The 25,701-nt window shown below is 47.3% G+C and overlaps 1 protein-coding gene across 1 annotated transcript in view; it reads right to left on the bottom strand.

The window, feature by feature from the left end:
• Nucleotides 1-25,701, bottom strand: part of HSD17B4 (hydroxysteroid 17-beta dehydrogenase 4) — a 1,724,715-nt gene that overhangs the window by 1,165,660 nt on the left and 533,354 nt on the right. The window contains exon 9 of the mRNA XM_069625564.1: nt 14,557-14,648. Within this exon, the coding sequence (XP_069481665.1) occupies nt 14,557-14,648 (92 nt within the window). The remainder of the gene's footprint in view (nt 1-14,556; nt 14,649-25,701) is intronic.

Below are 25,701 nucleotides of genomic sequence, written 5' to 3'. Positions count from 1 at the left end.
TCGGAGGGAAGGCCTAGTGGAGAGAGAAGGTCCAATCCACCAGAAACAGGACCCCCAGTGCGCCCTTCGCTAGGAATTCCCTCAAACAAAACTGTCTGCACTTCCTGTTGGACTCTGTGGCAAACAGATCCACTGATGGGGTACCCCAGCGAGAGAAGACCTCCTCTATGAGTTCCTGGCACACTTTCCACTCATGTGAGACCATGCTCTACCTGCTCAGAGCATCCGCCAAACCGTTCTCTGTTCTCGCCAGATGAACTGCTGAGACCGAGATTTGGCCCTCCAGCAACCAGAACCACAGTTGCATCACCTCTGTGCAGAGGGGGAGAGCGTGCACACCACCCCGCTTCTTCAGGTAGTGCATGGCCACCATTTTGTCCATCAGAATCAGGACATGCTTCCCCTTGAGAGATGGGTGAAAGCCCTCACGTCTAACCTGATGGCCCGCAACTCTAGCTTGTTGATGTGCCACCTGACTTCCATCGTTGCCCAAAGGCTGTTCAACTGCAAGTTCTCCTAGTGAGCGCCCCAACCCTTCAGAGACGCATCTGTGACCACTCGGGCGTGAGGGCATGGAGGCCAGAAGGGTTCCCACGCCATGAGATTATTGTTTTCGGTCCACCAGCTGAGGTTGTCGACCACTGACCCGGACTCCGTAGTGGAATCAGAGAGGGCTCTGAGGTACTGCAACCACTGACTTCTTAGAAGCCACAGAAGGGCTCTCATGCATAGCCTGGCCACTGGCACTAGAAAACTACAGGAGGCCGTGAGACGCAAGAGGAAGGAAGCTGCTGGTAAGGTTGCGTGGTTCCGAAACAATTCCACCATCTATGCTATGCTATGCTGTTGGCTCTCTCAGCGGGAGGGAAAGCCTTCCCTACCCAAGTGTCTAGGACTGCTCTGATGAACTGGAGCCTCTGGACTGGTGTAACTTGTGACTTCAAGTTAATGGAGAAGCCCAGCTTGTGCAATAGCAGATAGGTGTCCTCCAGATGAGAAAAGATTTGTCCCAGAGACTTCCCTTGGATCAGCCAGTCGTTCAGGTACGGCAATACATTGCCCCCCGGATCTCCTTAGGTGAGCAACGACTAGCGCCACGAGCCTGGTGAAGACCCTTGGCGCGGAGGTCAACCTAAAGGGAAGCACCTTGAACTGATAGTGCTTGTCCCCTATGAGGACCCTCAGGAACTTCCTGTGCTTCTGATACATCGGCACATCGAAATAAGCGTCCTGCAGATCTATGTACAGTGAAGCAGTTAATAGAGGGGGCGATGAAGAAGCGGAGATACTAACAGCCTGGAGGCACTTGGTAGCTACGCAGTCTGGGTCTTCCCAGACTTGCCTAGAAGACGATGGTTCCTCTGGGTGAGCGGAGGGAGGAGCGTCCTTAGATAGAGTGGTGGAAGGCGGTGATGAGGGGTAGGCTCGAGATAGGGGAGGGGGCAACGGGGAAGCGGTGGACACATTATGAAACTTGAAATGTATAATTTTTGTTCACTGTCTGGCACTCTTTGGCTGTTTGTTTGTTGAAATTAATAAAAACTGTTTAAAATAAATAAAGAGTCCTGAAGATCTATTGACACCAATCAGTCCTGAAGCTCGAGAGCATGGAGAATTTCTCTCTACGTCACCATCCTGAATTTGTTCTTCCTCTGGAACTTGTTCAAGCCCCTGAGCTCCAGAATGGGACAGAGACCTCCTCCCTTATTGGGCATCAGGAAAAAACTGGAATACCAACCCGATCCCCTCTGATCAGGAAGTACCTCTTCCACAGGGCCCATCAACAACAGGGCTCCCAGTTCTGCCTGGATCTCCTGTCCCGGTTGGATTGGAGGCATTGGGGGGCTGTCCAGAGGTTTTGTTAAAAAGGCAGACATTAACCCCACTAAACGAGCTGTAGAGCACAGGCATCAAAGGCAATTTCCTGCCATTGGGACTAATGCCCTGCCAACCGTCCACCAACCAATAAGTCGTGGGAGGGGAAATCAAAGCGGCAGGGCCGCCCCAGCCACTGCCACTGATTGCTGACCTCTAGAAGCCCCTCTACCCTTTCCAGAGTGCGAGAAGCACCTCTGCCCTGCACCTGCATGGTCTGCAGGAGCTGGGCCTTCCTGCTGTAAAGCACGTAGTGCATGTAGCCTCTGGAGGCAAAGTGAACGGCAGGTTTGGCCGTCTGCGCAGCTAGGCCCAGTGATTTTGCAGATAATTTTGACACTTTAAACTTTTCCAAAGATTTGTCAGTCTTCTGGCCAAAAAGGAATTCTCCTTCAAAAGGCATGTCAAGAAGCCTATTTTGGACATTAAGAGAGAAGCCAGAGGTTTTGAGATGTGCTTGTCTCCTCAAGACCACTGCCAATCCCATCGAAAGGCCCACGCAGTTGGCCACGTCCAGGCCCATTTGCAGAGAATGCCTGGCCACCTGCTTCCCATCATCCACCAGAGTGTAAATCCATGCCACATTTCACCTTCGGGAACATTTTGAGTCGTGTGCTCAATAGCTTTCCATAAGCAAAACAAGTATTTTGCAAACCCACAGGCTACATTGGTGGCTTTCAACGCCATGCTGCCAGAAGTAAAGACCTTCTTGGCCATTGTGTCTAACCTTTTACCTTCTCTATCTGGGGGCAGATTAGATGTGGAGGCTGCAGGTCTGGTGGAGATTGTGGCTGTCTGCACCACAAGCCCGTCTGGAGAAGGGTGAGAAGCCAGAAATGATGGGTCTCCTCTCACCGGCCTGTACTTCCTCGTAAATGTAGAGTTGACCGGGGGAATGGAACAGCGATGCTGCCACAAAGGCTAGGGGATCAGCAACTGCCGGATTGAGTGGCATGTTATGCTCTGTCACAGGATCATCGTCCAATATGCCCGTCAGCTCACAGCCTGCAGTAGGCACTGATGATGACTTTAGACCTAGGGTGTCCATCACCCTTTCCATTAAGGCCCTGAATTTAGCATTGATGTGTGTAGGGCTGACCTTGCTGGAGCTCTAGATAAGGAGGCATGTCCAGGCCGCTGGCAGCCCTTGGGCCAGTGCCAACAGGTCTGTCTGTCGAGAACATACTCTTCCTGCCCCAGTATGTATAGGATCGAAGTTCCCTTGATCATCGCCAGGTCGGGCCTGAAAATCGACGTCATGGACTCTAAGAATCCTGACCTGGAGAGGGGGACAAAGGATCTGTCGCTGACAACCGGCACCAAAAGTCTATCTTTCGAAGTCAATGGAATAACGGGGCTTGGGTACCACCGTGACGTCAGGAACATCAACCTCTCGATGGCCTTGCGAGGGACCGGGCGTCAAAGGCTTCTGCGCCATTGAACACAAAGGCTTCTCCGACACAGATCGTGTCAACGGTTTGGCATGCGAGGGGTCGGGAGTACTGAGTGCTGCTTCAGCCGCTGAAGCTTGCTATTTGGGGGGCACACCCGCACAGGCAGCAGTCTGCGTCTTAAGCATAGCCAGCACCTGGCTCTTGAAATCTTCCAACTTCTCTCAAGTGGTCGGCCCAGCCGAAGGCTTACCTATTTTCGACGAGCTGGACTCGTGTCGACGACGACGTTGCTTCTTTTTCTTATGCAATGAAGATGAGGAAGAGTAGCTCCTTAAGTGTGAATGCTTTTTGGCCTTCCGTCGATGCCTTTCCTTCTCCTTTTGGGGGATGGGCCCTTCAGCTTCCGCCTCAGACGACCAGACTATCGATCAGACTGGGGATTTTGGAGACGGTCGCCCCAAAGCAAGTTTGGCGGCCTGCTCGCGTAAGGACTTTGAGTGCATTTTGGAGCACGACGCACATCCCTCTGTGTCTTGATCCTTCCAGAGACACCATAAACGTTATGGGGGTCGGTCATCGATATTTTGGAATAGCAGTCGGAGCACCTCTTAAAACCTAAAATCCATGGATCGGACATGTCGCAGTTGAGGTTTTAGAAAGATTTGATGAATTTTTGTCAAAGACTCAGTGCTGTGTCCCTCACAGCAGCGTGTCGAGTGTGCGGAAAAAAGGAACTGAGGAATGGGGCGTAGTGACGTTGTATATGTACGCAGCCTGAAGTCACGTCCGGAGCCAAAAATCAAGCACTGATCAAGACAGATAGACGACTGAGTCGAGGTCCACTAGGCCCCCTTTCGAAAAAAATTTGGAGCCGCAGAGCTGGATAAGGATACCTATCAGATGAGGGATCTGCAGGAGAGAAGCAATCCATTGAAGTGTGCCCTCTTTAGAGGTTTCAGGTGGCTGGTTTGCACCTCCCCCTCTCCGGAGCAGAGGAAGCTCCATTTCCATGCAAGTTTGTGGAAAGCCCAAAAACCCTGTGGGAAAGCTTTTATTGATACAAAAGCCTACAAGCAATGCCCAAGCCAAGAGTACCTAAAAACTCAGAATTACAATAAACACTGCTCAAGGCGAGAGGGGAATATTGGGAACCCAAGGTTTGTACGACTTGATGCTTATGTGTTATGAAATACAACTCATCAGGTGACAAACACACATTGCCAAACCCAAGACAGAGGCAGAGTGATATCATATCAAGGCTGCCCTTCTGGAGATGATTCTACAGAGGAAGAAGAACATAGTTGCAAAGGAGTCCTAAAGAGCACTAATGTGATTCCTTCTTCCCCCAAAGCTGATTTAAAGTTTGATGCCAAAGAAACCTTGTGAAGTTGTTGTTGAAGTTGGAAGTTACCATTGAAGCACACACTGCTCTTTTGTGAAGTATTGAGCGGGCAGAAGAGTATACCCGTATGGAAATGTGTTGTCTTTAGAAGATCTAGTACAGGAGTAAACCAGGTAGTAGTTGATAAAAGTGCTGAGCTGTGGTTCTAACAAAAACAATTCATGTTAATTGTGACATTGAAAAAATAATTGTTTAAACCTGATGTTGAGGGGTTACATTTCTTCAGTAATCAAAGTTGTGGCAAATCATTCTGATAAAGACAATTATTGTTGTTTACCTGAAGAAGACACATCTGAAACGTGTTCTTACTCCAGGAGGCGCTGGAACATACTATTTCTTTTGGTACATTATTGTTATAACAGAACCTTTTTCTATCAAGTTTAAATCCTTAAGAACTGTGTTTGAACTTTGTGGCAAACCAGGATGTCCTTGTTTCTTTTGAACTGTAGAGCAAAACCTTGCTCTGATCTGGGGTGGGTGAATTAAGACAGTGGTCATATTGTGAAATTGATTGCATGCAATATAAATTTGTTGAACTGAACAGTCATACGTTTCCTTATTGTTTTATTGAATGTACAAGTGTGAGGGACAGATATCATTTTGTTATAAGAGTGTTTCCTTTAGTTTATATTAAGCAGGGAAATCCTCGGCAGGGTAAGGATAGTGAGGCATTTATCCAACCTTTTGATTTGATAAAATGGCTAATATTGAAAACTCTTTACAAAGTTGACCGGCTCACATTTCTGACCTCTCACAATACCTTCCCACTGTGTCTATACAACAAGCCGCACTGCACTGGTGTCATGATTGCAGGGCATCCAGGAGATCTGAGGACCTTTGAATTAATGGAACGCTGATGTTGGTGGGAGATGATGCATTACGACCTATGATAATATGTCGACACTTGTGCAATATACGCACAAAGTAAGAGAAAACCGGGAAAAGCCGAAGAACTGCTAAAGCCCATGACCCTACCGACGACGCCTAGGCACACAGGGCCTCATCACGACTTCGGCGGTAACCCTTAAATCCGGCGGTAGCGCTATTACCGCCGGATTTAAGGGTCCGCCGAATCAGGGCTTTGGCGGATTTCTCCCCAGCTCTGAGCTGGGGGGAAATCCGCTGAAAATTTGCGCTATTACCGCCGGCGGGAAATCCGCCGGCGGTATTACCGCGAAGATTCCCCATAGAGCCCAATGGGGAATGGGGCATTCCTGAATGGGCTCAGTGGGGAATGGGGACTTACATTACCGCCGAACTCGTGATCCGGCGGGGAGTTCGGCGGTAGGGCTAATACCGCCCGCGCTAATAGCGTTACCGTTACCGCCCAAGTCGTGATGAGGCCCACAGTGTGGTTGGACTTCATAAATGAGGTACCCTTGGTGTACAGGCATGAACACTATTCTAGTGGTAGTCGATTCATTAACCAAGATGGGGCATTTCATTGCGTGCCAGGGTATTCCATCGGCACCCAAACTGGAATCACTGTTTACCAATCACGTGGTCAAGAGCCATGATATCCCTTTGTTTACTGTTTCGGATCGTGGCGTGCAGTTTATTGCCAGTTTCTGGTGGGCATTTACTTATCTACTTGACATCGACTACCAACTTTCATGAGCATACCACCTGCAAACGGATGGGCGAACTGAGCGTTTGACTGAAACGTTACAACAATATCTATGCTGTTATGGACTACAGAACCATAGCAAATGCGTGTCTTTGCTTAGTACTGCAGAATTTGCATACAATATTGGCAAGCATTCTGCTGTGGGACCTTACCCTACTTTGCCTATATGCTGGCATTCACCTTTGGATGTTACGGGCCTCACTACCTAAGCTCACCTATGTACCTGCGGCTAACGACAGTGCCACCTGTATGGTTTGGATACAAGACATGGTACAAGCACATCTCTTTGTCTCCCGCAAGAAACAGGCCGACAAGCACAGAAAGCAGGCCCCCATTTATATTGTGGGTTCGCAGGTGTGGTTGTCCACCAAGCATATTGCCATTCTGGAATCTCGCAAGACCCTTCCTCGTTTTGTGGGTCCTTACACGGTAGAGAAGATCATCAATCCGGTGGCCATCCGACTATCTAACCGACCCAACCCCATTGTGCTCTTTAGAAGCTAGCCATAAGGGTTGTATAATTAGCAATACGCATCTGGACCACAGCTGAGGTTGCAACCTTTTTCCCCAGAGTGTATACTTTCTTGCTTGCCTTATCTGGTGGTGCTTCTGAAGTAGCCAACAGTGTGCTATATCTCCTGGTGGTGGTAGTTACCACTAGAGAATCTGGCGTCAAGTGCCCCTTAAAAGGGAGGGTAGGAGACGTCGTCAAACTGATTGTAGTGACAGGATGTACTGACCTATTCGTTTTTTTCTTGTTATGGATATCGTCAACAAAGTCAATGGGCCTCATTACAACTTGGCGGTAGCCGTGCCGGTAATAACTGGCAATGGGGAATCACTGGGGCGGTCCCTGAAGCCAGACCCTGGAAAAAGTCATTCCCCATTCCCATTTGAGTCCCACCTGTCCGGAAACAAATGTGCCTGCAAGCTTACCTACACCATTCTTTCCGGACCGGCAAAGTTGTAAGGAGGCATAGTGTCTTCCTCTGACTCATGAGTACCTATTTTATTTTTTAAACCAGGTTTATTTTGGTTCGAAGACATACAGGTAATTTCAACATAACGTTTAGCAACAGAAATCATTTAGGTTCTGCTTTTACTTGTGTTCATATCTAATAGATTGTAGGAGTTCGCATTGCCTTCAAGGGTTTTCAGTTTTTCAATTCCTCACCCTTTGCCCCCCTTCACCCTTCCTCTTTATCCCCCGTCCCCTGTAAATCCCTCTTCTCCCAAACTTTAAACTCTATTTTACACTTTATAGTTCAGATTATTTAGAGTCTTTTCCCGACGTTAGTGTTTCAATGTCTTTATGTCTGGAGGATTTCAGATGACGTGCGTGTTCCGGAGCAGGCGAGGTTTGAAGAAATGAGCATCTCTGTCCTGCACATGTTCATGGAATGGGATCCAGGTAGTTAGAAATCTCAGATATTTACCAGTGCTGATAGCGCATATCTTCTCCGTAGCCATTACTCCCCAGATCTTGATCCACCAGCATGCTGAAATTGGGCCCTCTGTTTTTCCAGTTTTGTGCAAGGGTCATTATTGCTGCTGATAATAGGTAAGTGATAAGCTTGGCTGTCGTTCCTGACATTGCATATTTTCCTTCTTTAGGGACTCCTAAGAGAATTTTCTTCGGCGATCTCTGCAGTTCAACCCCTGAAATGTCCTTTATGTGGCTTAGTATTTCCTTTCAGTATGCAACGGCTTTAGGGCATGTCCACCACATATGGAATAAGTCTCTCTTCTCACCACAGTTCCTCCAGCAGTTTGGCGAATATGACTGTAATTTTGTGAATGCGGTTCGGGGACATATACCATCTAAGGCATAGTTTGTAAGCGGATTCCTTTATCGTGGTGCATCTGGAGGTGCTGTGTGCATGTGCCCATACTTGGTTCCATTCCTCCTCTGTTAGTGACTCTTGTATATCTCTTTCCCAGTTCATTTTGTATGTGAGATTATCGGTCGGCTGGTCGTTGGAGAGCAGTCTATAGAGTCTGGAGACCCCCTTTGCTGTGTTGCCTTCCTGCAGTGACAGTTCTAGGCCTGATGGCATTCTCGTGCCCGCTCTCTTCACTGTTGGGTGGGTAATCCAGTGCCTTATTTGTGCATATCTATAGCGCTCATATTCTCCTATACTGAATTTCTGCTTGCAGTCTGTGAAGCGTAATGGGGAGCTGTCTTTGTACATGTCTTTCAGGTAGATAGTTTCAGCCCCTGCCCAACCCGCCAAATACCAGGTGTGAAATCTAGGTTGTGCATCAGTAGCGTATATGGGCCCATTCCACTCGCAATGTGTTTCTTTCTCCGGGCTTTGTCCCAGCTTTGCAGTGACCATTTCGTCATTTCCAGTAGCGCACCTCTACTCTCTCGGTTTTATTTTCTCAGGCTCAACAGGACTATTATGGGAGTCGACGAGGCTGTTTGTCCAATTCTGCACCACCCGTTATGGTTCTCTGGTTCTGCCCACCTCAGCATTGGTGCTAGTTGTGCTGCCAGAATGTATCTGTCAATTTCTGGAACTTCCAGGCCGCCCATGAGGGGGGGGGGCATTAGGATTCGTTTCTGGATCCTAGGTTTCTTACTGCGCCATATAAATTTGAATATCGCATTTTGCAACTCTCTGACCTTGGCTGGCGGTATGGGCACTGGTAGGGATCTTATTACATAAAGGAGACAAGGGAGGACCGTCATTTTGACAGCTGTGATGCGGGCAAACCAGGACAGCTCCTGAGATTCCCACCTGCGCATGTCTTCCTGTAGCTGTTTCCACAGCGGGACTATGTTTGCCTGATATAGCTTGCGTGGTTCTTTAGTGATGTGGATTCCTAAGTATTCCAGTTTTCCCTCCACCCAGCCCATCGGGAATGACCTCTCCAATGTTTCAGTCTCTTCTCTCCTTTCTGTAATGTTCATAGCTTTTGATTTGGAGAAGTTTACAGAGAACCCCGAGATCTGTCTGAATTCCTCCAGCTGAGCCATCGCTCTGGGCATTGGATTTTCTGGGTCTCCCATGAAGAGCATAATGTCATCCACAAACAGGGCTATTTTGTGGGTTTCCTGACCAATTATAACTCCTCTGATGCGAGCGTCCTGTCGGAACTGCATTGCACATGGCTCCCTCGCCATTGCAAAATTCAGAGGGGAGAAGGGACAGCCCTGTCGAGTGCCCCTTCTGATCTTCACGAACTCTGTACTCTGTCCATTGATCCTGAAACTTGTTGATAAGTGTTGGTAATTGGCAAGCACCATCTTGGTAAATTCTGGGCCACAGCCGAAGCGCTCCAAGATCAGTTTCAGTTAGCACCAGTCCATGCTGTCAAAGGCCTGGGTAGCGTCCAGCGCGGCCACTGCAAATGACAGTTGTGTTCGTCGCCCAGCATCTATGACGTCTACTGCCCTTCTGATGTTATCTTGTGTGTGCCGATCCGTGATGAATCCCGCTTGGTCATCGTTTATTATGCTCGGCAGAATTTTCATCATGAGTACCTATTTTAAGGAAATCAGCAACTTTTCCGAGGTGATCATTCTAAAGCACCTGGTCCTCAATAGGTGAGGAAGAAACAGGGTCAGTGGTGGCGTCTGGAGATGGGACTGTATAATCATCTGGGTTATAAGACTCTGTGCCAGCGCCATTTTCTAAAAAGGCTCCCTCATCCTTGTCTGTATCTAGCTCAATAACAGACTCCTCATAAGAGCGAGTCTTGTCCAATCTAGGCATTTTGGATGGGGGTTCCCATTCCTCTGGAGAGATGGCGTTGTGCTTTATAGGGTATTTTTCTAAGAACTCCATAAAAGAAGCCATCCTATTCATAGTGTTCTCAAATGTATCTTTAGTCCTATCCTAGGACTACCAGGCAGGGTGTCTTGGAGAGGAACGACTACTTCCTCCTCTTGCCCGGTGTGTTTTTTCTTGTGAAGTGCCTCTACCAATGGGGAGGAGGCTCCAGTGTATCCCAACCTTGGTGTTTTGACAGGCCCCGAAACAGTCTGTTTCGGCGGCTGGTTTGGTGACTAAAGGTATTCTTGGCGCTGAACCACTTTTGCTTGGCGTATGTTTGGGCTTATAAACTTGTGCTGAAATTTGAGAACTGGGTGCAGAGGTTTTCTGAGGTGCCGAGCCGCCTGCTGAAGGGACAGGTTCCACAAATGCTTTACCACTTTGACAGGTGAGCTGAAATGTGCGGGGTGGGTGTTTGTGTTTGTTTTTGTGTCAGCGCCTCTTGCGCCGCTCCCGACCCCACTGTGTGTTTCATATTTTTGCCCTTGCCACCAGAGGAAGCCTCCATAGCAATGCAGGACGCCTGCCTTCCGGAGCTGGGACAGGCACCCGGAAATCCTCGATTTTCCAATCGGATATCTCCTCAACATCACTTATGGCACAGGGACTGTCCTGCTCCGCCTCAGAATCCACCACGCCAGCGGGGTATTCCGACGATGCTTCAGCTTGTATCGCATAAACTGCCCAGTGCGTCGAACGCCGATCTTTAATTGGTTTGAGTCTGAATAGCTTACATGATCGACATGTAGTTTCCTGTTGTGTATCCCTTCCAGGGAAACTTCCGACTACACGACGGGAAAAATTTGAAAGGAGTTTACTCCATTATAAGCGCTGGAGGACAGCAAGACTTAATTAATGTGGAATATAAATGGAGGCATTCCTAAAAGATGTCATCTAGTGTGCGATCAGTAAAGCAAAATCTTAATTCTTACTCAAGACTGCTACATGAAGTCACACATTATAATGCACATATAAAGGAATTGTGTAAAACAAAAGAATTTGTTTGCGTTTAAGTATACAATGATACTACTTTGATGTTAGAAGCACTTATTTATCCTGCCCAAAATACATAAAAACCTGGACTCCCATCCTGGCAGACCAATTGTTTCCGGTTTTGGATTATTATCGGAGCCATTATGGAAATATGCTGATTTTATTCCTGAGACAGTTTATTCCCAGAATAAGATCATATGTTAAGGATACAACCCAAATGATCAACTGGGTTCAGAGCATACACGGACATCTTTATTGTGACCATGTACATTGAATCACTATACGCTAACATTTCAAAACAAGAAGTCATTAGGATTGTATTATGACAGGTGGTTAGGCTTTTATACATAAAATATACATACAATAATAATAATTATTATTATTATTAAAAGGAAACACTGTCAAGTTGATAGAAGTCTTCAGTTTCTTTATTCAGGTACACAAGTTCATCAGTTGTAATCAGTCTCATCAGGAGAATAGGAAGGACAGGACATAAACCCACTAGCTCCCACCACCGAGGCTCACTTATATCAACTCCCTGGGGTGGAACCCATTCATACCCAAACATTCCATGCATACAGCGAGCATTCCAAAAGTGACATCACTCATGCATACATCATCCAGGCAGGATGAATAACAAGGAAGAAAGGACAATCACAACACTTCCTTTCCTTACTGTAACAAGCATACCACACCATACAACATGCAACACACCTCACAGCCATGAATCCCAGTCATAAGCACCTCAACACCTGGGGTGGAACCCATTCATACCCAAACATTCCATGCATACAGCAAGCATTCCACAAGTGACATCACTCATGCATACATCATCCAGGCAGGATGAATAACAAGGAAGAAAGGACGATCACAGCAGATTGTCTCTGAGACTGCGGCCAAGGAACCATCAAGGGAGGCTTCAAAGGAATGCATTATATGGTGCCCTCATGCCTCTCACCAATAACCTTTTTCAGCTTAACGAACAATTTTATAATCAGTTCGGCGGTACGCCCATGGGTGCCATGATGGTATCCAGTATCCCTAATCTGTATGTAGAGATTTGAAGTGACCTTACTTATATGACACTTACAATCCTTTTGCCAACTATTTGTACGATTGGGAAAGGTATATTGACAATCTCTTTCTTGTGCACTGGGACAAAAGATGGTCTTGATGAGTTCATCAGTTGGGTTATCTCTTTAGACAATAATCTGAGATTCAGTGCGACTACCAAAAAAAAAATAAAAAAAAACATTTTAAAAAAAGAGTGAGAGAGTGCAGCAAAGGACCACACAGCGGATGGGAAGAGAGTGAGAGTTTGTGTGAGAGAGTATGTGAGAGAGTATGTGAGAGAGCGAGAGAGAGCGAGTGAGTGTAGTACACCCAACCAAGCGCATACACATTACAAAATGTTTTAGAGAAATTGTCCGCAGCCAAACAACCCACCCCCCACACCAGAAAAAAAATACTAATGACCACAACACCACACACATGGATGTCTGTGTCCGATTGTCAATGATCTCGATGGATAAGTTAAACACATTGATCCATCCCCGTACAGAGACTACATCCTAAAATATGTTGTGTATGTGCAGATATGCGCAAATTTGAGTTGGAAAGGTGAATCTACGTATCATTTGTCAGCTGCATACCCACTGACCAATCTCACTCAAAGAAACACACGGATACAAAAAATACCATAGAAATCCCCCAACACACACAAATTTAAAACCTATGATATGATACTTTATTCATATAGCGCCTATACACAATGTGTTTCAAAGCGCTTCAAGGCAAGGGAGTGAACAAGGGAAAATACAATGATATTCTTACAGGCCATGAATAGTAAGGATGTGTTGGGATGTATATCCAAGTACCCTGCCACACCCCCTCCACCCTCAAAAGCGATTCTGATTGAGGAAGACGTACTAGGGATACATGATAATGTAGAAGGGTGGCTGTAGGGGCTAGAGAAGTGAGTGGCTTACAGTAATGAAGGGCGGGAGAGCCATTTTAGCTAGTGACAATAAGCATGGACTAATACCTGGCAATGCACACATCTATCGATCAGTGAAACGTGTATATGGTACCAACATGGCAGGAGGGCAGGTGTCAGCCCGCAACCCTCAGTGGTACAGTGGGCCAGTGTCCAATCAAGCATTAGGTGTGCACCAGATGCAAAGTTATGCAACAGACGCATGGATGTGTATTCGCTGAGCTGGTAGCAAGGCCCCCTTTGACCACTAAAGACACCTTTTTGAATAAGGAGAACTGCAGGCAGCCACTGGTGGTCAAAGAATGTGACAAGCAATTTGCTCATCACGTTTTGTGCCTAACCATGAACATTTGTAAAAATGGTGAATTGGAAACATTTGCTCCAACAATGGTTGAGACAGGCTCTTAATAAAAGAACACGCGTTCTAGCCTGTGTGTTTTAACCATACAGTTCTCCCTACCTCAATCAAAGCATGTATGACTTCTTGATACTTCAGCCAGAGTTAAATATAGTGTACTCGGTTGGAGATAAACGGGTCCCCTTTTACAAAGTTATCATTGTAGCATTTATGTGGTCTGAATTTTTTTCTTTTACCGACTTTGACCAAAAGACGTAAATAACAAATAGGAATGACAGGAGGGCTCCCGGGACAAAGCGTTTAACTAAAATGTTGATGGCATTTTTTGGTAAAAAAAGAAGCAGATCGCTTTTGTAAAAGGTAAGAACCCCAGCAGTTGGAGATGGTCGACCCCGATGTCAAAAGTGATCTAACCTGCTAGACTGAGGCACGTGGACTGTAAAGGGAACTTAACAGGTTGCTTTTGGGTTCGGCAATTGGGTCATAGTCCACGTTGGATAATCTTATCAGATTTCAGAACCTGTTTCAGAGTAGCTGAGGAAATCTGATGCAGCACTGTGAACCTGGCATAGGACACTTTTCTAGGCTAGTGTTTATATTGTTTTTATTTAACTCTGGTGCACAGTTTTCTGATGGGCACATCCACGATTTGATGCTTTTCAGAAATGCCCCTATGTAATGTGGCAGGCCTGGCCTGGCCTTTAAAGTATCTAAACCTCTTTCGTGTGCCTCTTCAAAATAGACTGTAAATCCTGCAACTCCTTTCTTAGAAAAATTGTGCTGTAAAATGCACCAAATTATCCCCAAAATTCAGAGAAGCAACTTGGGGTTTGGAACCCAATGCAAACCGCCACTGAAGTTGGGCTTGCTCGCTTGACTCAGTGAGATCAAATCAGGGGAGGTATTGATGCCTCTTCCCTTTGCATGTGCAACAAATCGCTCTGCTACTGTGATAAAGAATGGCATTGTCTTATTTACCTAAAAGGTATGTCATAGCACCAAGGTTTTCACTATATTCATTACATACACAGCACAAAGAAAAACAACCAGCTCTGTTGCCAGAAACAATTATATGAACTCCAAATGTGTGAAGTAAGTAAACAGACATACAAATAACCGACATTCTTACCTCATAAAGACCACCAGTCTCTTGACAGCTTTCATGACAAAGCCACAGGACAAGAGGTGCCACATAATCAGGCTTGAGGGCATTCAGCAAATCTGAGAGAGAAACAGTAAATAATTAGGCAACACTGGCTACGATAAATACTAAATTCCAACCATGTAACTGGCTCGCTCAGTTTGAATGGGACATATGTATAATATTGAGCTATAACATATACAGCTTACTATAAAAAAACATTCTGATATGGTGCAGTATGCCAATCACAGTGGTAACAAGGTTTTGCCTCTTTGAATTATTATTTTTAGCTTTGGCTGTAGGTGGCTCTGAAAGCCGTACCTACAAGTGTTGGGATGTATATCCAAGTACCCTGCCACACCGCCTCCACCCTCCAAAGCAATTCTGATTGAGGAAGATGTACTAGGGATACATGATAACGTAGAAGGGTGGCTGTAGGGGAGGTGCCCTGTAGGGGCTAGAGAAGCGAGTGGCTCACAGTAATGAAGGGCGGCAGAGCCATTTTAGCTGGTGACAATAAGCACTGAACTATCACCATTTTTTTTTATAAAACATTTTTTATTGATTTTGTTACATAACACAAATAAACATTGACTCCTGTGGAGTCCATCAACCTCAACATTCTAACCAATCATGGTTCCCCGGTTCAACAGCACAGATAATGAGGGTGTTACAGGTTCACAATTTCGCGGCAGATGTATTGAAGCATCTGACGTACAGTTTCCAATGCCTTATTGAGCGTTCTCCCATTTTCCCCAGATCTTGTCCGCTTTCCCACGGCAACCCCTGGCCGCATACACACGCTGCTCCATCGCTATGCATGCATCTACATCATTTATCCATTGAACATGTTCCGGGGTTACATTAGATCCCCCACCAATCAAGAGCATTAGTTTGCTGTTTAGAATTCGTATGGTTATTTAGCTTAGAGTACCCCTTTCAACATGGAACCCACTCAAGTCACTTACTGCATTCAGTCCGCCTCTAGTTTCTATTACTCTTTCAGCCTTTGACCTTTCTAGCCCTACATGATAGCCAACACCACGTGATACACTGATCTTGATCACCGTGGCAACCGCCACGCTCTCCAGAGTGCAACCTGTACCAGAAACAGCCTACGCTACTTGGCAACAGGTATTCATTCCGTCTTTACATACCATTTAGAGGCGCTTACTTAGCGATCCCACCAGCATCTAAATTTGTTTGCTTCCTTACAGATATCGTTCAAGGGCTACTGCATGGGAACGACTTCTTTCCGTAGGACAGTGAACCTTAATACATCCATTAAGTAACGGCTTCTATGACCGCTCATGAAGCAACCGGCACGTCCTGTGCCATTTCTGCCGCTGAGTTTCCATTAGACCGCATCAGGTCTAATGGAAAATCCCCTCTCTTTAGAGCATACAGAATACTACGGACTTGCAAGAAAATATAAAAAAAGCATATCCCGTTGCTCATGAAATTCTCAGCTACGATTCCTCTGCATTCAAGTGCCCGTGGGGACTGTTGCATGAGTGAGTTTCATTTTACCCTTGATTTCCATAACCCCAGTCGTGGCAGTATTATGTATTAGTATACACCGATCAGTCACTTAATAGCCGTCAGTTGAAATGGATCCTTTTCTTTATTTTTTCACCTTTACAGACGTAGTTAGGTTTACCTAACACAGTTGAATACATTGGTATTTTATTCGCTTCGATGCAAGGATTGTTCCGCCTCACGACAAGAGATAGACACTACTATCCATCTCTTGAGACATGCGAGTTATTAAACCTATTTTCTACCATACAACTATCGGCCTGATGAGTTACTGCCTCCCTAAAACTAATTTAAACATATATATATATATAAACACATATATATATATATATATACACATATTTCACCTCCTCACACTTCTAATCCTTTAACCTTTTTAACAGGCTGTTTCCTGTCAAGTGATCATTCCTATAGATACCGCACTAATTTAATGCCACTATTACCACCCAGCTGACTAATGTTCTTTTTAATTGGTGCTCACCGGGTCCGCTTATATTGAAACAGTGTCTTGTAACTGCATGATGTTTGTCCTTACCATGATCGTCTTATTGAATGAACAGCATGCCATTGCCATATGATAACCATCTCAATACTTTGTATTGTTGCTAGACAATCACTACTGCTGGTCAATGTCTCTTAACATGTGTTTCGTAATGTTAGCTATACACAATTATGGAAAATATACCCACAATAGTTTTTTTTCTGCTAACTACCTCAACTGTGTCACAGTGCTACTAGGCTCAAAAAGACGGAATTACCTCGAAACGCGTTAGCCAAGCACAGTTTAATTTGTGGATATTTTTCCTTGTTTTCCTTTGCCTTTTATGCCAATTGACCTAGAGTCAACTGTAATCATTGAATTAGATTTATTTCTGTTCTTTTGAATTAAATGTTTCTACCTTTTTGTATTTGAGATTATCATTTACCAGAATTGAACATTCCGTATCTGTGAAATTGAACGCAATTCACTGTATGTCTTTATTGACAGCATTATATAGTGTGCAGGGGACGGGAGGGCTCCCAATTTGGATCCTCTCATTCTTTCTACTTTCAGCAACATTGGTCTTGTGCCAAACCATTTTTTCTCCCCCGCACCTTAAGATTCTAAAACACTTTAATAATTAACAAATGATTAAGGACCTTGATCTATTAGTTTGCACCGACAACCACAAACATTGTTTACATTAGATCCCCCCAGTTTGGCAATGTTGCGTTTGATCAGTGCTGTGGAGGTAGGTTGCAAACAGGAGTCTGTCCGTGTGTGACATTGCACTCTCCTCCTCTACACCCAGTAGCATCAATTTTGGATCTCTGGTCACAGTGCAGCCCAGTACTCTGGACAGTGTAGCACAGCATTGTTGCCAGTATGATTTGATGTGTGAGCAGTCCCATAGTACGTGGAAGAAAGTACCCTCCTCTTGGCTGCAGCGTAGATACTTTGGGTCTGTGATTTTACCCGATCGGTATAGTGCTAGCCATGGATAGTAGATTCTATGTAGAATTTTGAGCTGTATAAAGCGGAGCCTGGCCGATATGACAGTCTCTTGGGTACATTAGGGTTGTTATCCAGTCCTCAGTCAGGATCTCCCGCACATTCCTCTCCCACTTAGACTTCAGGCTCGTCAACTCAGGTGTGGCAAAGGAGGTGAGAACATTATACATCACAGAGGTGATTTTAGTATCTATGTGGTCTTGGACTAGGTTTCTCTCTATGGGAGTACAGTCGGCCATGTCACTCAGATCAGGGAGGTGGCGCTGTAGGGCATGGCTTAGCTGTGTGTGTCAATACCGGTCAGTTGCAGGGAGATTCAATTTATCAACCAGAACTTCAAAGGGTATAATCCCCCCTTCCATAATCACATCACCCACTTTTGTTATACCCACAGCTATCCAGTTCTGCCATTTCAGGAGCTTGTCCAGCTCAGAAATATGTTTGTTTACCCACAGTGGCTGCACCGGGGTGATTTTCCCTTCCCAGTTTATGTACTTGTGTGCCTCAGCCCAGAGTATTGCCCGGTGGGACGACATTGTTTTGGGGGCGCTGGCATTAGTCTTCCGTTATAGGGACTCTAGGGCATTTATTGTCGCTTCTCTTATGACATCGGGTTTAATGTGAGGTAGGGATGGAGCTCTGTGTAGCATATCATTGATTACTGCCATTTGGCTTCCCCAGTAGTATGTCTGTAGGCACAGCAACCCTATGCCTCCCTCCCAGATGGACCGCTGCAGGGTGTTAAGTGCTAGCCTCGGGTGTCCACTGTTCCATAGGAGCTTCCGGAGGGTTCTGTCAATTCTGTGAAATTCCCATGTGGGGATGTGTAGTGGGGCATTTTGAAGGATGTAAAGGAATCTTGGCAATGCCATCATTTTGAATAGTGCTGCTCTCCCTAGTAGGGTTAGCGGGAGAGCGTTCCAGTGTTTGACATCCTCTGCAAATCGTTCTACGACTGGATGGAGGTTTTTTTCTACATATTCAAGTTCGTTGTAATCTGGAACCCCAAATATTAGAATTGATCACCCCCCATACGAAAGGGGCAGTTTTGTAACCCAGCACTATCTATTCCTTTTACCGGGAACAGTATAGTTTTTGACCAGTTTACCTATAGGCCGCTGAAGGATTCGTACTTTTCCAACAGGCGCGTTACTATTGGGCAGGAGGCTATGGGGTCTGACAGATACAGAAGCAGGTTGTCTGCATATAGCGAGACCTTGTCCTCCCAATCAGCTGCCCAACGGAATACCTTCTATGTCTGTGTTTCCCTTAATAGTATAGCCAGTGTCTCTATGGCGAGTGCGAAGAGCATTGCAGACAGGGGGCAGTCCTGCCGTGTCCCTTTGCCCAGTCTAAAGGGATTGGAAGGCCACCCGTTTACCCTGGTCATAGCCTCATGGAGTTTATATAGTAGCTGTACCCATCCTAAAAATTGTTCCCCAAATCCCATCCGATGCATTATTTCCCACAGTGCCTCCCAGTAGACCGAGTCGAAGGCCTTCTCGAAGTCTATCGTTAGTAGTGCTAGGGGGCCTTGTAGAATAGAGGATTTTTCTAGCGCTCCGTGTAGTCTATATATGTTCATACACATGGATCTCTGGGGCATAAGGCCGCATTGATCCGGGTGTATCAGTGACATAACTTTCTGCAGTCGGTTTTCCAGTGTTTTCGCTAGGATTTTAGTTTCACTGTTGATTAGCGAGATTGGCCAATACGAGCTACATTTCTCTGGAGGTTTGTCGGGTTTGGGGATCACGATTATAGTGGCATTCCTGAGGTCTGGGGGCAACTGGTCTTATCTCTTTGAGTGTGTGTACATACGTAGGAGGTGTGGGATTATTCCGTTTGGCTCCATCCCTTTCCATATTTCTACCGGAAAGTCATTCGGTCCCGGCGTTCTCCCGGGGTGAAGTTGTGATATGGCCTGCATGAGCTCTTTCTCCGTGATGTTTGCTTCAAGTAGGTCTCTGTGTTCGTTAAGTTAGGGAGGGTAATCTCCTCAAGTACAGATATGCTAGGAGGGGTCTCAGGTGCTTTAAAGTTCCGCATAATAAGCTGCAAAGCCTTCTGCAATATGCTGATCGGTTAATAGCGGTTCCGCATTATCGAGTTTAATCATTCTAATCTGTTTGTGCCCTTCATCTCTGCGCTCCAGCCACGCTAGCATTTTACAAGCCTTGTCACCTGTCTCGTATAGTCTGGCGCGCATCGCTCTGTGTGATTGTTTGGCATTGTCAAGGGTTAAGTTGTGCAATTTCTTTTGGGCGAAGATCAGGTGTGCATGTTCTGCCTTCTCCACCTGTGCTTCGGCCTTTTCCACTTTCTCTAAAGGTGCTTTATGTGTCGTTGTCCACGAGAGGATCTCTCCTCATAGCACTGGTTTGTATGCTTCCCATAGCACATCTGGGTCATCAGGGCCCGTTCAATGGTGAAAAATATGGAGAATGATTTGGGCTCGAACAGGTCAGATAACCATTGCTCCAAGAATAATTCCATGCACGGTCCTTCTGTTTTCTCTGGTAGGCCCAATATGCGGACGTTGTTGCACCTCTAATGTTTTGAGTTGTGTCATGATGCAGGTCATGCGCTGTTCCATGTTGCGTAATCCGTCTTCCGCTCCAGAGATACGCTGTTCGGCTTCCCCTGTGCGTGAGGTCAGTCTTTGCAGGTCATGTCGGAGAAGGGACACGTCTATGCTGATACCATCCATTTTTTGCTCCATGGATGCCCGCAAATCGGCGATTGCTGCCATGACATCTCTAAGGGATAGAGTGCTCTCAGCCTCAGTCATGTTGTGCAGCTGGTCTTGGTCTGCGAAGGGGGCCAATGGTGTTGTAGTGTATTGATCAATTCTGCTTTGGGTGACTGTCTTTCTTGCTTTGTCCTTGCCCATCATGTATTCGAATGACACCGGCCTGTGCGTGGGCCACTTCCCTTTTATGCAGCAGGTGGACACCACTGCGGGTGTTGAGGTACAGCAAGTGTGGGTAGCACTTAGTTGTGGCACACTGGTATCCGCCATGCAACAGCAGCGATGAGGTTGCAGAGTTTGTTTGCTAGCGGTGCTCTGAAGCTGGTTGGATCCGGGTCGCACATCTCCCTTGTTTACGTCGTGTTTGCTGGCAGTCACTCTAAAATATAGATGTCTGCTTAGAGGAGTAAATAGGTGGGGGGGGGGTGACACCAGTGTGTTCACCGTGGATCAGCTTGTACAATTGTTATGATGTTAACTCAACACTGTCCACAGTGCTATGCGGTCAAGTGAGAGTGACCGGGGCAATGGCTAGGACATTACGGCACTTTGTCGCAGTGGGGGGCACCCTCTGCCCGATGTATAGTTCAGCGGGGTTGCATGCGTTTTGCCAGTTATCGCCTGTGGGTCTAGAGACTTGTATCACATGCTATGTTGCAGAGAAGCTTATTCTCTTGATAGTTATAGATGCTTGGCTCTTTATGGAGGCCTGGACTATAAGAATGTATACAGTGGTAGAGTAAGGCGTCAATATGTCTGGGAGGGCGCCGTCCCACTCCAGCCGGTACGACAGTTCACTGATGCTTTCTGTGTTATTAATGCACCCTGCCCGGAGTGAGGCAATCGCCGGACCAACTGATGTGCAGCATATTGACGTGTTCTAGAATACGGGTGTGCGAAATGTTCGAGTAGTACTGTGCCTTTGCACACGTTACATGCAAGGGGACATTGAATGTAGAAAGCGTGCGCCCCCAGCCCCGAGGGGCAGGCAAGTGCTGCTTGCTCCCTGCGTTATGATCCGGGTCATGGCGGGGGGTGTGGAGGGGCCCACAGACTCCCCTCTCACTGATCCGCACCACCCATACCTCACAGGTATGGGCCGTGTTAGATCTGTACATGCCTCACTCACCAGAGTTGCCCCCTCTGCTTTACGATGCACCTTCACCCTGTCAAGCACTCCTACTTACAGCTCTGGTCGGAGCGTGAATGGCGCGGGTGGCTGTCAGGCCGGGTGTCAGCAGCTCTGGCCCGTTCAGAAGAGGATAGATGGTAGACGTTACTCGCATGCTCTGATGAGCAGTCCGGGTTTTCAGGGTGTTCCGGGTGACAGATGGCCTCTCTTACTGGGCGTCGTCCGTGTCTCCCTGGGGGTCGGTCCTGTTCCACAGTCGTGAGAAGCACTGGACGGGGCGGGCTTTTCAGGGTCTGTTCGTTTCACATTGCAAGGATGGACAGCGGTCCATGCTCATACGGTGCAGTCTCGAGCAGGGGGAGACGCGGGTCCGCACGCGCACTAAGCCCCACGCTGTGCGGGTACGTCGATGTTAGCAGCTCTTCTCCAGAGTGTCTTTGGTTAAATCGGATGCATACACTCCCCGCTGGGTGTAGGGACCGCTCTTGTCTCATCCTTAGTGTGCTGCTGTTGCTTTCCGACCTCAGGACCTGACTCACTGCATGCAGTGCCCAGCCTTCTTCCCCCCAAGCACAGGTTCGTAGTGTAGATGAACCAGGCAGTGTGCACGGGCAAGGTCACCAGGCTGCCTCGGATCCCACCTCGGCAGGCAGTGGGTGGTTCGGTAGCTTGTAGAGAATATCGCCGTAGACCAGAGCGTCTCCGGATTCCTCTGGTACGGCAGAGGTTGCTTCCTGCACATTCCCCCACACACGCACAGCGTCACAAGCCCAGGTCACGGACCGCATCCATCTTGTCTCCGGCACATTCCCCCACACACACACAGCGTCACAAGCCCAGGTCACGGACCGCATCCATCTTGTCTCTCGCCCCACCGTCACCTCCGCAGATCTTTGACGGTCTAACTCACGCAGGAGGATAGTACCACAGTCTATTTTCCACCCATCCACACTCTATTTTTCAGCAAATACGACACGGATAGCAGGTTGTTTTGTCAGGATTGTTAAGACAGATTTCTGAACTCTGTCCTGGTGGCACAGAAGTTCAGAAGGCCAACCTAATTACTTGGAGCAGGGTAACCTCTGGACGAGCCAGACCAATCAAGGTAGCGATCGCGGCGGTCAAGACTAGGTCTCAAGAGGGGTGAGGGTGACTGAAAGCCCGCAATGAGCACACAAAGCAAGAGCGCTTACAAACTACTCCAAACAGTTGTTATATCAAAAATATATACACATTTATTTTAAAACCTTTAAAATAATGAACGTAGCGAGAAAATCACAATATCACAATATTAAGCCAACACATACCATATCAACACAATATATATACAAATACGACAGTCGCAAGCGTTATATGCACGAAATGTGTAGTCCACCTGAAAGGGAAGGAAAACAGGCAGTGCGATAATGCTTTAGAATCAGTTCGTCTTCAGAGGCACCTAACTAGATGGAAGTCCGAGCCCTGCGAAGAGTGGAGCCTTGTGCTCAAAGTACCTGCACACGCTGGTGCCAACGGGCAAAAGGAGAAGCTCTTCGGAGGAAGTCAGGCAGTTCGGGTTAGTGCACAACAGAAGAACAGGTTCCGCGACTCAAGCGCAGCCTCCACAGTGAGCAGAAGCAGAGCGTGAGTACGGACAAAAGGGTGCTGTTTTTACACAGCGGGGAAAAGCAATGGGCTACTGCAGGAGGGCGACCAGATCCTAGCTATACTACTCACCGGTCCCCGATGCAAGCAGACCCAGGCTTCTCCACGTTAGTTTCAGCAGCTGGCAGGTTCAGAAGAGCCGGGAATGCCTCGTCGACGTGTAGAGAAAAAAGACGTCCCAATCGAAGAAACCTGCACAGTTTTGTCACCACAGCAGGGCAACGGAGCGGCCGTGTGTATCTGAGCCAAATGTACACTACTCACTTCAGACTTGGGAACGCCAAGTGTACGAAGCGTGTGAGAGTGACCAGGACTCGAAATACAACACAACCTGGCGGCGGTTACAGAGCAGGACTCCCGTGTAAGCTGGTCAGTCAACTGGATGGCCCAGAGACGCTTCCGAAGGCTTACTGGCAGGAGATGATGAAGTCGCCGAGAATAGCTGTTCCTGCTATTCCAAACGTCGAAGCACCAGTACAGGCCTTCTGGTTCGATCAAAGGAGGAAAGGGTTTCACAGGACGACAGCAGTGCAAAGGAGGAGTCCTTCAGCGGGTCACCAGCGATTCCTCGGTCCAGCCTCTTGGTTGCAGGATACTTGGCTCCTGTATTCCTTCGTTCGTGAGAACTCAGGAGATCGACATGGTAGTGGTGTTTCCAGCCCCCTCTTATCCACGGATCCCTTCGCGCCAAAACGGAGGGGACCCAATGGGAGATCCGCTCATCAACACACATACCATTCGTGGACCAATCACGGACCACGGTGGTCCCAGGCATTCACACCACCCTAGACTCTCTGGCACCCAGGATGTGTATTGGGACCAGACATCCCAGCCCACACCCTGGAGGCACACAAAAGACATGTAGAAGCCCGCGAAAGCATCCGTGTTTCGCGGGAAAGTACATGCCCAAATAAGGCAGGCCCCGGGTTGCTCGACCTGGGGAAGGTGAAGGGAGCAAGACGGTCAGTGGACAGGACAAAGGAGCCTCGTGGTCTGGCCATTTTGGGAGCCAGGCCACCATTTTGGGTTCAGCGCGAAAAACGCGCTTAGAACGCCAAGAGGAGCTCAAAATACACAAAACGATCGCTGCCACCATTCCAGTCCCTGAATGACTTGCACCGATCAAATACAATCCTAAACGAGTATCTAGGGCCTGTAGAAGGCTAGAGACCCAAGAGAGCTGTAACTTAGCTTACAGTGCCCTCTTGTGTCATGTTGCACTAAAGCCGCAACATGATAAAAGAAACTACGGGAAACAGCGTTCCCCGGTACTGACTGTCTTAAGGGCATGTCAGTTTCCCCGTAAGAAGGAGAGAAAGCCCAGAGGAGTGCGGCAGAAGGCTGCACTTCTCTGGCAAAGTCAAGAACAAGGTGAAAAACCACAGCAAAAAGTTTAGGGGTTGCCACATGGAAGGAAAATTACCTACAATTACGAAATCTTTCCTAACACTCGCCCCTCCCAGACTATGGACAGGGGGAACTAATCCACCCCTGGATGAGTCTCTTGTTCAGGTCGGTTAAACATTCTGGACAACCCATCAGCATTGCTATGTTGGACACCTGGCCTATGCTCAATAGTGAAGTCGAAGCCTTGTAGACTTATGGACCACCTAAGCAACTTTGGATTCTCCCCCTTCATGTTCATTAGCCACTTTAACGGCTTATGGTCAGTTTGCACAGTGAAGTGGGTCCCATAGAGGTAGGGCCTCAGCTTCCTTAGGGCCCACACAACAGAGAAACATTCTTTCTCTACCGTGGACCATCTGAGCTCTCTGTCCTTAAGCTGGCGACTAATAAAACCGATAGGGTGTTCCTTACCCTTCTCATCTACTTGTGATAGTACAGCTCCTATCCCAGTGTCAGAGGCGTCCGTCTGCACGATAAAAGGTCTTTGATAATCAGGGGCCCTAAGGACAGGGGCCTGGCACAAGGAGTCTTTTAAGCCATTGAAGGCCTTCTCACACTCGTCGGTCCAAGTTACCTTCTTGGGTTTCTTCGGAGTTGTGAGGGCAGTCAGAGGAGCAGCTATGGTGCCATAGTCTGCCACAAAATTGCGGTAATACCCCGTGAGTCCTAAGAAGGCTCTCACTTGGGTTTGCGTAGTGGGGGTAGGCCAGTCTTGTACTGCTTGTACTTTACTGGGTAGAGGCTGTATCCTCCCTCCACCTACTTCATGTCCAAGGTAAACCACTGAGCCTTGTCCAATCTGGCATTTACTAGCCTTTATGGTCAAGTGGGCTTTCTGAAGAGCCTGGAGCACAATCCCAAGGTGTTTCACATGGTCTTCCCAGGTGGCACTGAAAACTGCTATATCGTCCAGATATGCAAGACAGAATTCGTCCAACCCATTCAACACATGATTCACAAGCCTCTGGAAAGTGGCAGGGGCATTCTTCAACCCGAACGGCATTACCCGGAATTGGTAAAGGCCGTCTGGAGTAGAAAATGCTGTCTTCTCCTTGGCATGTTCTGCTAAAGCTATTTGCCAATAGCCAGCAGTGAGGTCAAACGTGCTGAGGTACTTGGAGGCACCCAAAGTATCCACCAGCTCATCTGTTCGAGGCAGGGGGTGTG

Source organism: Ambystoma mexicanum, chromosome 6p (assembly GCF_040938575.1).
Source record: "Ambystoma mexicanum isolate Mex_15411 chromosome 6p, UKY_AmexF1_1, whole genome shotgun sequence".
NCBI lineage: Eukaryota > Metazoa > Chordata > Amphibia > Caudata > Ambystomatidae > Ambystoma > Ambystoma mexicanum.
The sequence above is the reverse complement of the archived record's forward strand: the minus strand, read 5'-3'. Positions and strand labels throughout refer to the sequence as shown.